This window comes from Myotis davidii, unplaced genomic scaffold, assembly GCF_000327345.1.
Source record: "Myotis davidii unplaced genomic scaffold, ASM32734v1 scaffold339, whole genome shotgun sequence".
Lineage (NCBI taxonomy): Eukaryota > Metazoa > Chordata > Mammalia > Chiroptera > Vespertilionidae > Myotis > Myotis davidii.
Window position 1 is genome coordinate 1,432,973 of NW_006290778.1, and position 17,702 is coordinate 1,450,674.

General features: G+C 46.4%; 1 protein-coding gene across 2 annotated transcripts in view; it reads right to left on the reverse strand.

The window, feature by feature from the left end:
* The window catches only part of ELMOD3 (ELMO/CED-12 domain containing 3), a 25,315-nt gene that overhangs the window by 4,805 nt on the left and 2,808 nt on the right, over window positions 1-17,702 (reverse strand). Inside the window, exons 2-8 of one of the 2 annotated variants that reach the window (XM_006764005.2) lie at window positions 17,473-17,550; window positions 16,927-16,996; window positions 13,740-13,808; window positions 12,783-12,868; window positions 11,122-11,245; window positions 10,751-10,873; window positions 7,500-7,630 (exon numbers count right to left, since the gene is read on the reverse strand). In XM_006764005.2, coding sequence (XP_006764068.1) covers window positions 7,500-7,630; window positions 10,751-10,873; window positions 11,122-11,245; window positions 12,783-12,868; window positions 13,740-13,808; window positions 16,927-16,996; window positions 17,473-17,550 — 681 coding nt within the window. The other variant, XM_015564096.1, reaches the window with a different exon arrangement.

The following is a 17,702-nucleotide window of genomic DNA, read 5'->3' on the forward strand; positions in this document are numbered from 1 at the left end:
CGCCAGGTGCCGCCCTGGGCTGCCCTGGGCACTCCCTGTCCCCCTGCAGTCTCCATGCTTGGTGCCCCCACTGCCTGGTCCTGGGCATATGCTGGAGTCTGGGCCTGGCATACCTGGGGAGCTGACCTTGGGGTCCATCAGGCTAGTTCCTATCATAGGGTCTGTTTTTTAAAAATATATATTTATAATAAAAAAAAGTGTAATATGCAAATCGACCGAACGGCAGAACAACAGAACGACTGTCCAGATGACCACACTATGACACGCACTGGCACCAGGCCAGCCAAGGCAGGGGTGATGCGATTGGAGGGGGGCCCCTGCCATCACCCCACAATTGCCCCAGGTCACTCTCTGTGGGGCGATCGATGGGGGGGCTCTGCGATTGATCTTCCCAAAGAAGGAGGCCCAAGCCACCCACTGCACTGCGACTAATCACAGAGCCCTGGCCGGGTGGGTGGGGCCTCGCTCTTTGGGTTGATCGATCTGGGGTCCCCCACGATCGATTGCCCCACAGAGGGAGGCCCAGGCCACTGGCCAGTAATGCTGTGGCGGGTGTGCAGGGCAGCCAGTGATCACCCTGCAGAGGGAAGCCCAGGCCAGCCAAGAAATCGGACCTCACACCTGTCGCCCACAGAGGGAGTTGACTGGTAGCATGGGAGGGGTGGGCAGCGCTGCACAGATGGCAAGCAGTGGCAGTGGCGGGGCAGAGCCAGCTGTTGGCAGCTCGGAATAGGCCTGCCCAGGCCTAGGGACCCTATCTGAGGGGTCCAGGATTTCGAGAGGGCGCAGGCTGGGCTGACAGACACCCCCACCCCCACCCCCGTGCACAATTTTGTGCATTGGGCCTCTAGTTATTTCATAAAAGAGCAAACAGAGGTTCAGAGACTTGCCTCAAATCAGAGCTAAATAATAATACTGCAGAGGGAACTGGCATCTAGCTTCCTGACACCTACACCAGCCCTCTTTTTTTATTAAGCTGCTGTTCTTGTGGAATCTGCCTCCTGCACATCTCCTACTGGGGATGTGCCGGCAACCCAGGTACATGCCCTTGACCGGAATCAAACCTGGGACCCTTCAGTCCGCAGGCTGACGCTCTATCCACTGAGCCAAACCGGTTTCGGCAAGCTCTCTTTTTTTATTAAGCTGCTGTTCTTGTGGAATAAATATAAATCCCCAGTAAATGCCACAAAGGCCAGCAAGCGATATATCTCAAGACCAGATACTCATGAAGTCCCACTCTTGCCTCCTCCAGTGTTTCCTGGAATAGACAGGCATACGTAAAGCCTTAAGATTTAATGAGTGTGCCCAGCTGGGTGAGTCAGTGGTTGAGCATCAACCTATGAACTAGGAGGTCACGGTTTGATTCCTGGTTAGGGCACATGCCCGCGTTGAGGTCCTGATCCCCAGTAGTGGGCGTGCAGGAGGCAGCTGATCGATGATTGAGTCTCATCATTGATGTTTCTATCTCTCTCTCCCTCTTCCTTCCCCTCTGAAATCAATAAAAATATATTTAAAAAAAGATTGAATGAGTATTTTCCCCCCAAAGATATAGAGACATATAATAAACATTAGAAATTAAAAACTGCCCAGATGGCAGGAACTGTATGATTATTTGTTTTATATTCAAGTTTTGGATTCAAAGGTATCGACGTTACTAATAGTTGTGTGTGTATGTGTACATGTATGCACACAGCAACTCACACAGATATGTATTTGGTTGATTTAAAAAACATGATATATTTATATATTATACATAAGATGTAAGACATCTATTTTTTCTCATGGAAATCTAAAGTTACTTTAAAAAAATAGTTAATTGATTTTTAGAGAGAGAGGAAGGGAGAAGAGAAAAACATCAATGTGAGAGCATGACATTGATTGGCCGCCTCCCTCATGCCATGTACTGGAGATTGAGCCTGCAACCCCCAACCTGGTACATGCCCTGACCGGGAACCAAACCAGCAACTTTCAGCGCACAGGATGACAACCAACCAACTGAACCACACTGGCCAGGGCCAAAACTTACTTTGATAACCCTCACTAAATGACTAATGTGCTGGGTACTTTACATAGTTTATCTGTAACTTAGAATAATTTTACAGGGTTGGAATTATGTTCATATGTTGCAAAGGAAAAGACTGAGGTCCTGAGAATTAGGATTAATATGGCCAATACTTTTTGCAACTCAGGCCTGCCCAACTCTAGCCTTCTAAGATAAGATCATCTGATTAACATGCTGCAGATCTGATCTTCAGCCACTCATTCTCAGGCACCTCTCCCTCGGGCAGCATAAAAGCAGACCACCTCCCTGCTTCTGTCAAGGGCTCCTGAAGACCTTTCCTATCAGAGTCGGGAGTGAACCAGCGACACATGTAACAAGCTCTGTCCACTGAGAGAGCCTACAAGTAGTGAGATCTTAATAGCAGTGAGAAAGTCTACTGCTCAGATCTCGGCTTCTAAATATCATTCTCCAATTAAAGGAACAGGAGCTCCTTGAAGAACTGGTTGATTCCAGGGATAGAAATTATGCAGGGAAAACACAAGCCGAACCGAGATCATCTGTTGGTGTCTAGAAAAATAAAAGTTCTCAAAAAAGGATAGGGCATGTTCAAAGGGCACAGGTGCCACCCTAAAAGAACTCTTAAAATGGCCAAAGATGGGACAAGTTGAGCACCAAAATAAAGGATAATATTTGGTTATAATTCATAGAATAAAATAAGTATCCATGAGTCCACACTGATGTAAAAAGTAGCTGAGTAAATAAACAGAAGAGCACAGACAATTCCTTCTTGCAAAATTTATTAATTCTTACAGAATTAATAAATGTAGAATGAATGAGGGAAACAGAAAGTCAGCATTAGAACTAAGTTTGAGGACCGGCTGATGTGGCTCAGTTGGTTGAGTGTCATCCCATACACCAAGAAGTTGCCAGTCTGTTTCCCAGTGAGGGCACATACCTGGGTTGCAGGTGGGGGTGCGAGGCAGCCAATCAATGTTTCTCTCTCATCAACATTTCTCTCTCTCTCTCAGTTCCTCTCTCTCTAAAGAACAAAAAAATCAACAGAACAAAAGTTTGAGGAGAAACAGGATATTTGCATAGTTTCAAAGTGTCTTCCTCAACACTGTTATTCATGACAAAGGGAGAAATAGTCACTTCACTATGGAGAAACCCAGCAGATATCACCTCAACCACGTGTTCAAGGTGGGCCTCACCAGCAGTGAGGCACGTTGGCATTCTGTGTTCCTGATATGAGGCACGAGAAGGCCACATCACTTCCGTGGTGTCCTTACCAAAAATGCATAACCTCCAACTTGCTCTTAGCTTTCCATTACAGGTGATGGCCACTCTACTTTTCCTGCTGCTTAAATAAAAGTCATCACTGAGCCCAGCCAGCATGGCTCAATGACTGAGCGTTGACATATGCTCGGGTTGTGTGCTCAATCCCCAGTAGGGGGCATGCAGGAGGCAGCCAATCAATGATTCTCTCTGATCACAGATGTTTTTATCTCTCACTCTCCCTACCTCTCTGAAATCAATAAAAATATATTTTAAAAAATCATCATTGACTCCTCTCTTTTTCTCACACTCATATTCTATCCATCAGAAAAATATGCTGGCTCTACTCCCTTAAGTCCATACGCTCAAGATTCTATATCCGCGGAGAAACCAAGATGGCAGCATAGGCAAACACCTGAAATTGCTGCCTCGCACAACCACTTCAAAAATACAACTAAAAGACAAAACAGACATCATCCAGAACCACAGGAAGGCTGGCTGAGTGGAAATTCTACAACTAGAAGAAAAGAGAAAAGCACACTGAGACTCAGAGGAGGTGCGAAAGTAAAGTGCAGAGGTACGGAGGCACACATGGAAAGGGCTGGCAACTGAGGGCGCGGTTGTCTTTTTCAATTGGGAGGGAGACACACGCTCCCACTCTGAACTTCAGTTCCGGACGAGTCTCTGGGGACCCAGACTCATACGGGGAGAAACTGGACTGTCTGGCCTCGGGCGAAACTTGAGGGCGGCTTTCCCTCAGAGGTGCTTGCAGCGATTACTGGGACACTGAGACACGGGGCCTCTTAGGGAAGGACTGAGGAGCAGCCATAGCTGTTTGCTCCGCCCTGTTGATTCCCTGAGACCACGCCCAACCAACCTGTGCGCAGAAGCTTTTGCATATGAATGACCTGGCCCTTTGCTATCTAAAATTACCTAACAAACTACAGCTGGGTCAGAGAGACCCAGAACATCCAAAAGAAGACCCAAGGCCCCACAGCAGCTTGCACTGCTTCACAGCTGGGCCTCATCTGGGCACCTCCAAATCCCAAACAAAAAAGCGGAATCTGCAGATCTCTCCGTAGCTCCTGCTGGCTAGCCTCAGGCAGAGGCTAAATTAGCACCTCCTTAGAGATCCAAGTGCCAGTGTACCCAGTGGTCAGAGTGGGACCATCCAGATAACAACTCCTCAGATCCATAAGGGGCACACTCAGGGGGCAGACTCAGTGAGCACCAAAGCCCCACTGAAGCAAGTCTTGCCCCATAAGGGTGTCTCCAGCACAGAAGTTCTCCCACCATAGACACAGCTGATTCTCACAGCCAATTGGCCTGGAGGTCAATTCCTCCCAGTGATACCTACAACAATCAAGGCTTAACTACAACAAGACTGTGCACCAAGAGTGTCCACCTCAGGTAATTGGGGAGGCTGAGCCACTAGGCCCTATAGGACACCTAGCACAGAAAGACATCCTGTCAACACAGGGAAGCAGCCAAAATGCAGAGACAAAGAAACAGGTCACAAATGACAGAAATGGAGGAAAGCAAACTACTGGATATAGAGTTCAAAACCACACTTACAAGGTTTTTCAAGAATTTTCTAGAAACCGCCAATAAATTTAGTGAGACCCTCAATAAATCTAGTGAGACCCTCGAGGTTATGAAAAAGGACCAACTAGAAATTAAGCATACACTGACTGAAATAAAGAATATTATACAGAGATCCAACAGCAGACTAGAGGATCGCAAGAATCAAGTCAAAGATTTGAAATACGAAGAAGCAAAAAACACCCAACCAGAAAAGCAAAAAGCAAAAAGAATCCAAAAATATGAAGATAGTGTAAGGAGCCTCTGGGACAACTTTAAGCAAACCAACATCTGAATTATAGGGGTGCCAGAAGAAAAGAGAGAGCAAGATATTGAAAACCTATTTGAAGAAATAATGACAGAAAACTTCCCTTACCTGGTGAAAGAAATAGACTTACAAGTCCGGGAATCACAGAGAACCCCAAACAAAAGAAATCCAAAGAGGACCACCCCAAGACACATCATAATTAAAATGCCAAGAGCAAAAGACCAAGAGAGAATCTTAAAAGCAGCAAGAGAAAAAAAGTCAGTTACCTACAAGGGAGTATCCATACGACTGTCAGCTGATTTCTCAACAGAAACTATGCAGGCCAGAAGGGAGTGGCAAGAAATACTCAAAGTGATGAATACCAAGAACCTACAACCAAGATTACTTTACCCAGCAAAGCTATCGTTCAGAATTGAAGGTCAGATAAAGAGCTTCACAGATAGGGAAAGGAGTATTATATGAAATTCTGAAAGGTATTCTTTAAGAAGAGGAAGAAGAAGAAAAAGGTAAAGATAAAAATTATGAACAAGTACATATCTATCAACAAGTGAATCTAAAAATCAAGTGAATAAAAAAGTCTGATGAACAGAATAAACTGGTGAATATAATAGAATCAGGGGCATAGAAACGGAGTGGACTGACTATTCTTGGGGGGAAAGGAGTGTGAGGGGTGCGGGAAGAGACTGGACAAAAATCATACACCTATGGATGAGGACAGTGGGGGGGGGGTAAGGGCAGAGGGGGGGGTGGGAACCGGGTGGAGGGGAGCTATGGGGGAAAAAAAGAGGAACAACTGTAATAATCTGAGCAATAAAGATTTAATTAAAAAGAGATTCTATATCCGGCATCTGAACACTTCACTCCACCTCGTCTGAGAAGAGCCTCCACACCACCATCATCTACAACTTGATTATAAAGCCCTAGACCAGAGATTTTCAACCTCTTCGTCTTGTGGCACACATAAACTAATTACTAAAATTCTGCAGCACACCAAAAAATATATTACTGCACTGTTTGCCGATCTGACAAAGGTATAGTTTTGATTCATTCACACCAAATGGCTATTGTAGTGTTGGCTGTTGTCATTTTTTTTTTTTGAGAACCTAAGGAAAAAGAGTCAGTGCCCCTGACTAAATAGATATGACATGTTTTAAAAATTCTTGTGGCATATCAGTTAAAAATTGCTGCCCTAGACTATTCTCCACCTGGTAGGATCCATTTAAACCTGTCAAGTTGGATCGTGTACTCCAGGTTGCTGAAAACCCTCTTTTTGCTTAGAGTAAAATCAAAAGCCCTCATCGTACCTACCAGGCACTACGCAATCTGGTCCCTATTACCCTCTGACCTCCTTTCCTCCTGCCCTCCCTTACTCCTTCCGCTCCAGCCAGCTTCCCTGCTATTCCTTCATATGCAGACACTCCCTCCTCAGGACCTGTGCTGTAGCTGTTCCCTTTGTGTGGAATGCTCTTCCCCCAGAAACCAGCTTGGCTAACATCCTCACCTCTTCAAGGCTTGGTTTGGGTCTTGCCCTCTCATGGGAGCTACCTTGACCATCCCCTAAAATACTGCAACCCCCTCACCACATTCTTCAAACCTTACCCCACCTATCGTTTTTCCTTAGCACACGCATCACCTTCTAACATGTCCTATCATTAGTGTATGTATTATGCTTACTGTCTTGTCTTCTCTGCTGGAAGGATCTTTGTTTGTTTTGCTCACTGATGTATTTCAAGCTTCAAGAAAAATAACTAGCACAGGAGGTGGCTGAATAAATATTTGTTTAGTGAATGAATTCCAGGTCCCACAAATCTGAGAGAGGCATGGCAAGAAACGGGTCAAATTCATTTTCTAAAATGGAGGGACTGCCTACTGCCTTTTACTAACTGGGAAAACCATTAAACCCAACCCCAGAGAGCAGACCTGGACAGAGACTGAGGGCTACAAAAGCCACTTCTGGCCTGTCAGTAACTCCTGACCCTCAGAGGCAAACCTTCTCTGGGGCACACAAGGCGACTCTTTTCCTTCAGACTCAGGGATTTCCCTGGGAGGGTGGTGAGTCACTTAGTGCTTTTGTACATTATCTCCTTTAATTTTTCCGACTACCCCGCTGAAGTTTCCATGATTTCCATTCTACAGATGAGGAAACTGAGGCTCTGGGGAATTGAGGCAATGCTTGAGACTCATGCTAATGCGTGCTAGAGCTCAGATCCCAGCACTGACAGGGGAAGATCAATCCTGGTTTGCCCCAGTTGTCCTAAGAGCCGTCAGCAATGAGAGAGATTTACCTGGGAGGCCCGCCTGGCTGCTCAAAGAGCCCTGAGCCCAGGTCCTAGCTCCACAGCCCTCTCTGCTGGCTTCCCACCAAAGCCCCACCTGGATATGGTGATGAGACAGGCGGAAAATCTCCTGGGCCATCAGCAAGGTCTTTGAGTCCATCACCAGGTACAGCAGATGCAGGAGGGCAAGGAAGCCCGCTCCTCTAAGGTCTGTGGCTGGATTTGCTCCTATAGCAGAAACCAGGAGGAAGTTGAGGGTGATGAGACCAATACTTAATGAAATGCCTGCTGCCAGGAGCGTCACTGACTTAGTTATAGACCAAGTGGAGAGCCTGCCCTAGTCTGTAACAAGACACCCCTTAGCAGGGCAGTCAGAGAAGTGGGACTTCATCCCTTCCTGGTGCTAAGGAGCCCCCTCCCTCTGGTGGCACTGGAAGTGAAGTGGACGTCAGTGGAGACCACACGGGAACAGTAATGAGGCACCTCTGTCCTTCCCAGCCAGTGGTACCAGTGGAGGTCAAGTGGGGTAACTGGGTTCCCACCCCATCCGACAGTAATGAGGTCACAGCCTCCTCCCCCCATTGGCTCAGTATCAGAGGAGGCCTGCTAAAATAGAAGACTTAAAGAAGACCCAGAGTCTCATTACACAATACCCAAAATGTTCGGGACACAATAAAAAATCACAATTTGGATGAGAAAAGGCAATCACTAAATAGCAACACCAGATAAAGGATTTTAAGCAGCTGCTGTAGGCAGAATAATGGCCCCTCCCAAACTTTCCCTGTCCTAATCCCCACAACCTATGTATATGTAATGTTGCAGGCCAAGGGGGAATTAAGATTGCAGGTAGAATTAAGGTTGCTAATTAGCAGATACGAAAATTACCCTGAATTATCTTGAAGGGCCCAATGTAAAAAGTGAAAGAGGGAGGCAGAAACAGAGTCAGAAAAAGATGTGAGAATAGAATCGGGCTCAGAGAGATGCTATGAAGGAGGAATGCAGGCAGCCTCTAGAACAGTGGTTCTCAACCTGTGGGTCGCGACCCCTTTGGGGTTGAACGACCCTTTCACAGGGGTCGCCTAAGACCATCAGAAAACACACATATATAATTACATATTGTTTTTGTGATTAATCCTTATGCTTTAATTATGTTCAGTTTGTAACAATGAAAATACATCCTGCACATCAGATATTTACATGACGATTCATAACAGTAGCAAAATTACAGTGATGAAGTATAAACGAAAATAATTTTATGGTTGGGGGTCACCACAACATGAGGAACTGTATTAAAGGGTTGTGGCATTAGGAAGGTTGAGAACCACTGCTCTAGAAGGTGGAAAAGACAAGGAAACAGAGTCTCTCCTGAAGCCCCAAAAAGTGCAGTTCTGCTGTCACCTTGATCTTACCCCAGTGAGACCCGGTTCAGATTTCCGAACGACAGAACTCCCCTATTTGTGTTGTTATAGCTACTAAACCTTTGATAAGCAATTACTAACATACTTAGAAGAGAAATGAAAGTCTCAGTAAAGAAATATAACTAAAATTAAAAACCCATTGGATGGGCTTAACGACAGAATAGCTATAACAGGAAAAGAATCAGTGACCTTGGAAGATGGAACAATTTAAATTACAAAATCTGAACAGTGAAGGGAAAAACAAAACAAAATGAGGAGAACTTCAGAGATCCATGAGCTACAGACAGAGCCTGTGGAACAATAACAAAAGACCTAGCATTTGTGCCATCAGAGTCCCACAGGAGAGGACAAAGTATGGGGCTGAAAAAGTACTCAACTGCCGAAACCGGCTTGGTGGATAGAGCATCGGCCTGAGGACTGAAAGGTCCCACGTTCGATTCTGGTCAAGGGCATGTACCTGGGTTGCGGGCACATCCCCAGCGGGAGATGTGCAGGAGGCAGCTGATCGATGTCTCTCTCTCATCGATGTTTCTAACTATCTCTCTCCCTTCCTCTCTGTAAAAAATCAATAAAATATATTTTTAAAAAAAGTACTCAAAAGTCATAATGAGTGGATATTTATCAAATTTGGCAAAAGACATAAAACCTACAGATCCAAGAAGCTGAGCAAACCCCAAATGGAATAAGGTGAAAGATATCCACACCAAGATACCTCATAATCAAAACGCTGCCATCTAAAGACCAAAAAATAAAAATCTGGAAAACAGAGAGAGAGAAAAACAACCCCTTAACTATCAGGGAGAAATAATTCAAATGACAGTAGCTTGCTGGCTGGTGTTGCTCAGTTCCTGGTCAGGGAACATGCCCGGGTTGCAGGCTCGATACCCAGTACGAGGCATGAAGGAGGTAGCAGATGGATGATTCTCTTTCATCATTGATATTTCTATTTCTCTCTCCCTCTCCCTTCCTCTTTCTGAAATCAATAAAAACATATTTTTAAAAATGACAGCGTTTTCTCATCAGAAACCATGAAGCCCAAAAGGCAGTAGCACATTTATCAAGTGCTGAAAAAGAACTGTCAACATGGAACTCAATATCCAGGAAAATTACCCTTCAGGAGTAAAGGGGAAATCAAGTCATTCTCAGATGACTTGTTTCTCTCATTGTTCAGATTAGGTAAGGGAATTTATTACCTGTAGACCTAGATAAGAAAATGCCTAAAGGATGTTTTGAAACAGAAATGAAATGATAAAAGGAATCATGGAATATCAGAAAGGAAAAAAGAACAATGGAAAAGTAAATACAATGGATTTTGCTTCTCTTGAGATTCTTAAGTTGTTTAACGGTTGAAACAAAAATCAAACACTCATATGATTTTCAGTGTTTATAGAGGACATATTTAAGACAATTATACATGAGGAAGGATGGACTTAAACATGTCAACACCAACAGATTGTCAATTAATTATGGGTATATAAAGTTTCCTTTTAAAATTAAGATTTTTTCCTATTCTATACAAGTGTAATTTGGTATGATTTTGAAAAAAGAGTAGCACAATCCAAAAGCAGGTGAAATACTTTTGTTTCACTCAAAATAAAATAAAATAAAACAACTTTTCATCAATATTAATGGCAAAGAGGAAAAAGAAAAAACCAGATTCCAAATCATATCACTCAGTGGCTTCCATCCCAGAGTGTTTGACGATGGTCTGCACGGCCATGAGTGAGCGTTTCTCCTGCCACTCTCTTCTCACGTCAGCCACGCTGTTTCTCTAATGGAGGCAAGCAAGCTTCATGCCAGGGCCTTTGCATTTGCTCTGCCTTCTTCCTGGAAGGCTTTCCCAGATACCCCTCCGCATGGTGCTGGGCTCTCTCTCTAGCCCCGGAATCAGGGGTCCAAGAAAAGAAGATGAACCATTCCTCTCTCTTACCCTGAAAGCCCAGATCTTCCCAGTGATCTCCGTGGAGGGCACAGTCAAACTTGGAGCCGGTCAGCTTCTTATAGATGGTCTTGAGGACTCGGCCATGTGTTGGGTCTCGGCTATCCAGGCCACCTGCCTCAAAACACACCCATGTTTCTGTTGGATTGCCCTTCAAGGGAAGACTAAGTGCTTCTCAAGATAGATCCAGACTGTACTCAAGACACCCTGTTCTCCCAGACTTTTACCTCTCAGTCCCTGCTCCCCATGTCAACATGGAAAATGCAAGACCCTTGGGTGAGGCTTAATCACAGGGTGGGCAAGCAGTGCTCTCTGCCTGACCTCATGCAGCACCTGCTCTGTGGCAGCACCAGTGCACTCACACTGAGCAATGGTCAGGACCAAGTCCCTTTCTTCACGGAGGCCCCGGTGGAGCTTTGGAGGCCCGAAGAGGCAGTGCCGGAGGGCGGCAAGCCCAGTCCTTCGAATTGTTGGCTGGATTCTTTTCTGGGGAGAAAGTTGCAGGTAATGGGTAGCATGCTAGGTCCACCCGCTTTCATGAACTTATCATTAGGCTGTGCACAGGGACTGTTCTTGCAGAAAGACATAGCTCCCCCAATTAAGTGGCTGGTCTCTGGGCCAGGGAAAGGGGGAAGACGCTGTGAAGCATCTGTAGGATCTCTGGAGACAGGCTCTCCCAGCTCTTAAGTCCTTTGTAAATAGAGAGACACGTCCCCAAGCATTATCAGTCGTGTACATTTGGTCCTTCGAGCTCTTCCAGAGCTAGCTATTCCATCGACTGTCAAGGAGGTTGGCTGTGGGGACTCCCCCAGGTGGTCTCACAAACATCAGACCAGGTTTCCTAGCAGGGCTGCTTCTGCATAGCCTTGGTATGCCTGCCTCTGTCTCTCTCCATAAAGGACAGAATTTATAAAGTCTAGCACCACTCTCAAATTCCAGGATGAGACAGCCAGTGGGGACAGAAGTTGAGTGGAGACTTTTTTGGAGCTGGATACCTCTGAGGGGAGCTAAAGCTTTCTGCTACCACCACAACCAGCACTCCCTAAACCAGGTCATGCTGACTTCTCATTGCTCAGGGCCACTGCCAGGGACTTAGAACAAACTGATCTGGGTAGCTTCTGGCAACCTGATTCCTATCTTTGCAGCCTCTCTATTGAGCCAGGTTTTAGGTACAAGATCTGAAATCACATTCCTCTAAACTTACGACTGGTCACTCAAGATGCCCCAGAAAGCTTGCCAGCTTTTATTCTCAATACTAGAGGCCCAGTGCACGAAATTTCATGCACTGTGGGGGTGGGGGGCATCTCTCAGCCCGGCCTAGCCCCTCTTGCAGTCTAGGACCATCACTGCGCTCGCCAGCCATGAGTCTGGCTTCTGGGGCCCCTCTTGCAGTCTAGGACCATCACTGCGCTTGCCAGCCATGAGTCTGGCTTCTGGCAGAGCAGCGCTCCCCCTGTGGGAGTGCACTGACCACCAGGGGGAAGCTCCTGCATTGAGCATCTGCCCCCTGGTGGTCAGTGTGCATCATAGTGACTGGTCGTTCTACCATTCAGTAGATTTGCATATTACCTTTTATTATACAGGATTCTTTCTTTTTCCAATCTTACATATTTTTTAAATTCCCAGATAGCTTCTAATACCTTGAGAGGATGGAAGATTTTCCTACATTAGTCATTAATTACTCAGCTCTGAACAGGCTGCCTTGCTTCCTCAAGGAACTATCTAGCACTTGATTCCAGACCTACCTTCGCTAAGAGGGAAGAGCAGGGAGCAGCTGCATGGACCTCTGTATGACAGGGCCACCGGAGCTCTGGGGCACAGGCCCAGAAAGGCCACGGGGGCCCTGCATGCAACAAGGGTCTTTGGCAGCCACGACCCTGTACCCCAAGATCTTTCTAGGTGAGATAGAACCCTCAACTAGAAGCTCCCATCTGCTTGCCCAGTGCCCTGTCCTGGTGGGTTAGAAACCTGGCTCCTGGGAAGAAGTGCTTTGCCGGAGATCCCAAACGTCCCTATGTCATACCTTGAAGGAGGAGAGGTCGATGGTCTGGAAATGCTGCAGTGCCTCACTGAAGGAGATCAGCTGTGCAGGCTGGTCTGTCTGGCTTCCTGTGGCCAAAGGGAAGAGGCAGAAACCCCAGGGTTTGTAACAGTAGTCAGTGTCAGCAGCCATTCACTGAGGCCTTCCAGTTGTCACCTCTAAGCTCAGATTCCAGCTGTAAACATCAGACACCCAAAGGTGCTGGATCAACTTCCCTTTCACACCAGGCTGGTCAGAGGCTTTCGAGCAATCTATGCTGTGAGTAGGGATACATCTGCCCCTCAGGGGCTCCCTAAATTCTACTCATCTGGGAGGGGGTGTCACTGACTGGAGTAGGTACACACATAAGAGTGTGCCACAGTTTTGCTTAGGGGTATTTCCTAATTCCTACTTTGACCCTTCTCACACCCTACAGATGAATGGCCCTCTCTCCATCCTTTGTTCCAGTCCACAGGGAATTAACTTGCCAGTTAACAGTAACATCTCTCCCATATGGTCCTAGTTCTGCTGTCCTGGAGCTCTCAGAAAGAGATGAGAGACGGTTTTTACCAAGCTCAGAGCCTTCCAGCAGATGGCTTCAGCCCCACTCCAGGGATTTCCTTGTACAGTGAACAACCTGCTCCGCCTTATGCAGCGGCCCCGGCTGCCTGCCTCCATCCTCCTGCTAACCTCATCTCCCTACAGAAGCTGACCATGTCCTCCCTGACTTCTCTCAGGGCTGGGTAGGTGGCAGCCCTTTCCCCAGGGCATTCATTCCCATTTCTCCCAGAAAGTCGTCTTTAGATTTGCAAAGAGTTTTTATTCTATTTAACACAGCCAAAATAGGACCATTCAGGAACTGTCTCCTAATCTCAGAGCCACAGGAACATTAGCCTCATGTGTGGATAGTGCTTTTACCAGCAGCAGACTGTGTGGCGATAGTGCTATTCTTGCAGTTACCTGTCTCTGGCTGGATGTTCTGCACGGCTTCCCATTCTTCCTGGGCTCTGAGCACCTCGGGGCTCACAACTGCAACGGTAAGAAAAGGAGACCCTCTGAGCTCGGGGTGGTCTGGATCACCGTCAGCCCCCAGCCCTGGGTCCTTTTGCCCTCAGATACCCTCTTTACGAGGCTGCCAGGGTGAGCTTTCGGAAAGGCAGATCTGACGTCCCACCCTGGCTCCCCTGGTCAAAACCCTCCAGGGATCCTCCATAACTCTCTCAAGGTAAAACTCAGCTCTTTAGCATAGCATCTAAGTACTCTCACAATCTGGACCCTTTGTACCTAACTCTGCTGTAGGGCGTAAAGGATACCTAAAGTTTCTCTATACTTCCCGCCTTCAGTGCCGTGGCACAGACTGTTCTCCCTCTGCCCATAGTCAGCAAGCCCCGTCAACTGCAACCCCTTCTGGTGTAACTCCTCCTCATCCTTCAGTTAATTCTGATTATCACCTGGATGCTTTATCAGTGTGGGACCATCTTTCCCACTGCACTGGGAGCTACATGAGAGCGGGGCTCTCCAGAACCCAGAACAGTGCCTGACACATAATATGTGCTCAATATTTGATGAATGAATAAAGCATGGTAAGGGGGGGGGCGGGGGCGGGAAGGAAAAGAAAAAAATCCAGCAGGTTAGGCTCTCTATAGCCACTTCATGGCCCTTTCTCCAAACCACAGCTGCCACTCTCTGGCCCAAACTGCTAGTAGCATCCTGTCACTGGTCTTTCCCATTTGCTATGGAGGACATCAACAAATAGTGGTAAGGATGAAGAGACTTCAGTTAAATACCAAAAATTGTGATCCCTCCAGACGCAGTGGTAAAAGCAGTTTAGGACAGTTCCGCTCTACCTTGAACTCATGGCTGAGGACATCACGTGACAAACTGTTTTGAAAGTATACTTGCAAATTAAGTAAAATCCTATCAAGAACTCAAAACACTAGTGGATAATGAGGAAGAGCAAGCGAAATTCTGTTTCTTTGTTATGGGGTGGGGCCACAACATTAGTAACAAAGAAACAGAATTTCTGGAGGATGAGGTCCAGAAATCAGGATTTTAAAAAGATTCCCAGGTGATTCTAATGTGCAGCCAAGGTTAAGAACCACTGCTTTAGACCAGGGGTCCTCAAACTTTTTAAACAGGGGGCCAGTTCACTGTCCCTCAGACCGTTGGAGGGCCGGACTATAGTTTAAAAAAAACTATGAACAAATTCCTATGCACACTGCACATATCTTATTTTGAAGTAAAAAAACAAAATGGGAACAAATACAATATTTGTATTTGCATGTGGCCCGCGGGCCGTAGTTTGAGGACCCCTGCTCTAGAGCCTATTGCTGGTGAACAGTTCATCTCCACCACTTATTAGCTGTTCTTTGGGCCAATTACTTAACCATTGGTAATCACTCATGGGACTACTATGGGGATGATGTAACTCTTCGACCTCTTCGGGGAATATGTGGCCCAAAGGTAAGTGCTCAATACATGTTAGCTAATATTATGGACACAGTCGTGGGCTTGGGACCAGCAGGGCAGTGAAATGGTGGCAGATGAGATAGGTCCGGGGTCCTGAATGTCTGGAACTCTGGGAAACTCAATCTTGCCAGGCCCAAACTGTGGACGGGGCAGCAGACACAGAACCTCAGGGCTTCCAAGCTGGATAACTTCAACAGAATACAGAATACTCGACCATGGACTGTAAAAAAACAAACAAAAAACCTGCTTCGCCCTGGCTGGTGTGCTCAATGGCTAGGGAAACCAGCCTATGCACCAAAGGATTGCAGGTTCAATTCCTAGTCAAGGGCACATACCTAGGTTGTAAACTGGTGTGTCTCTTGCACATTTATGTCTCTGTCCCTTCCTCCCTCCCTTCCATTCTCTCTAAAAATCATTGGAAAACATATCCTCTGGTGAGGATTAACAAAAAAACAACAACCCCACAAAAAAGTGTGGGGCAAAAGTAGGTTTATAATTGTAAGTATACAAAACAAAGTTTATACTTGTATTATTATTTATCAACTAGAGGCCCGGTGCATGGATTCATGCACCAGTGGGCCCTTCGGCCTGGCCTGTGGGGATTGGGCCAAAACCGGCTCTCTGACATCCCCCGAGGGGTCCCAGATTGCAAGAGGGCACACACAGGCCAGGCCGAGGGCCTCTAGATAAGAACTTTAGTTAATCTCTTCCTGCCCTCTTCCCTCTGAAATTCATCAGTCTGTTCCATGTTTCCATGCCTGTAGTTTCCACTCCTGTATTAAATGTCTGCCCCCTGGTGGCCAGTGCGCACCATAGCTACCAGCCAGTTGGCCAGTCGCTTAGGCTTTTATATATATATAGACTAGAGGCCCGGTGCACGAAATTCGTACACGGGTAGGATCCCTAGGCCTGGCAGGCGATCAGGGCTGATCAGGACCTTCCGGCTGCTGGTCGGGGCCTCCTTTCCCTGGCTTCCAGCCACCGCCTTCCTTTGTTCTGTGCTGCACCCTGGTGGTCAGCACACATCATAGTGAGTGGTCGGTCTCCCAGTCAAACTCCTGCGGGGACAATTTGTATATTAGGCTTTTATATATATAGATTGTATATAAACTTATCCCTCCTCCTATTTAATGGCTTGACAAGAGTCACGTTTTACTCAGCTCTCCCTATTCTCCCACGCAGTGGTACCTTGTATAGAGTTAAAGCACACTAAATGTGTCAGTATAAAGACCATCTTATTGCTATTTGACATGTAAGCTGAGGGAAAAAATCTACCCTAAATTATAGGTAAAATTAATTTGTTTTACTTCAAGTAATACTTATCAAACAAATACTGGGACCCTTAAGACTGCAGGCCGACGCTCTATCCACTGAGCCAAACCAGTCAGGGCCGTAATATCCTTTTGAGCATAAAGGAGGTTTTAATATTTCTACTGTAGACAGAGATTATATGATTTGCCCAAAGGCACACAGTCAGTCACTAGCAGGGCTATTGGGGCTAGATTATAACTCAGACCTTGTGACTCCTCCAGTGTTGATTCTAATTTTCCTTGAATAATGATAAATCTGCAAAATTCTGTAGGACAAGTAGTGAGAAATTCAAATGATGAAAAGCAGATCCATGGGCAGCTCTGACTTGGGTCCCACCCAGGCTCCAAGGGCCCTGAAGGGGACTTACCACCTGGCGCCCATCCATTAGCTTCTGTTGTCAGGGCCTGGAGGAGGTTGTGGTTCTTCAACTCCGAGATCTGCAGGGCAGTGATCTTTAGTGTAAGGGTAGATCCATGTCCCCCCAACCCCACCCATGGTACTGAATATCCTTGAAACTGGAGGCCAGAAGGAGCTAGTCTACCTTGATGGGTTGATTAAAGCCAATCTTAAAGAGAGGCACCCGGAAAGCTCCAACTCTGATGCACAAGTTGAGTGATGTGGGGACGTGTATGCCTTCCATGAATAGTAAACAACCAAAGTCCACACAATTCAATGAGACTGTGGTGAGCCTTTGGTATTCCCATTGCACTTTATATTTTGCTTCACTAGAGCAATTATCTTACTAGACAGAGTTGGTTTTTTGCTTGTTTGTGCCCCACACCTCTTCCCCTCAGTATGAGCTCCTGGAGGGCAGGGTCTATGCCATCCTGTGTCATGGGTTCCTGGCACCACCTAACAGCATGCAACAAACACTTGTATTGGCGGGAGGTACTAAAGTGTGTGCAATATGTACAGGAATTCCTCTGAAAGCCAGAAGAGCACTGCTGTCCTTGTCGTTTGGTGGAGAGTTCCCAGCAGACACACTTTCGACCTGAAAGACAAACCAGAGTCACTCTCCCAGGCACATGTCAGTCCCAAAGATGACAGCTTAAATGTCACATCTTTTCCCAGTAACAGACACACACACACACACACATATGGATGGACTCCTAAGAAGATAACTATGAGAAATACTATAAGATA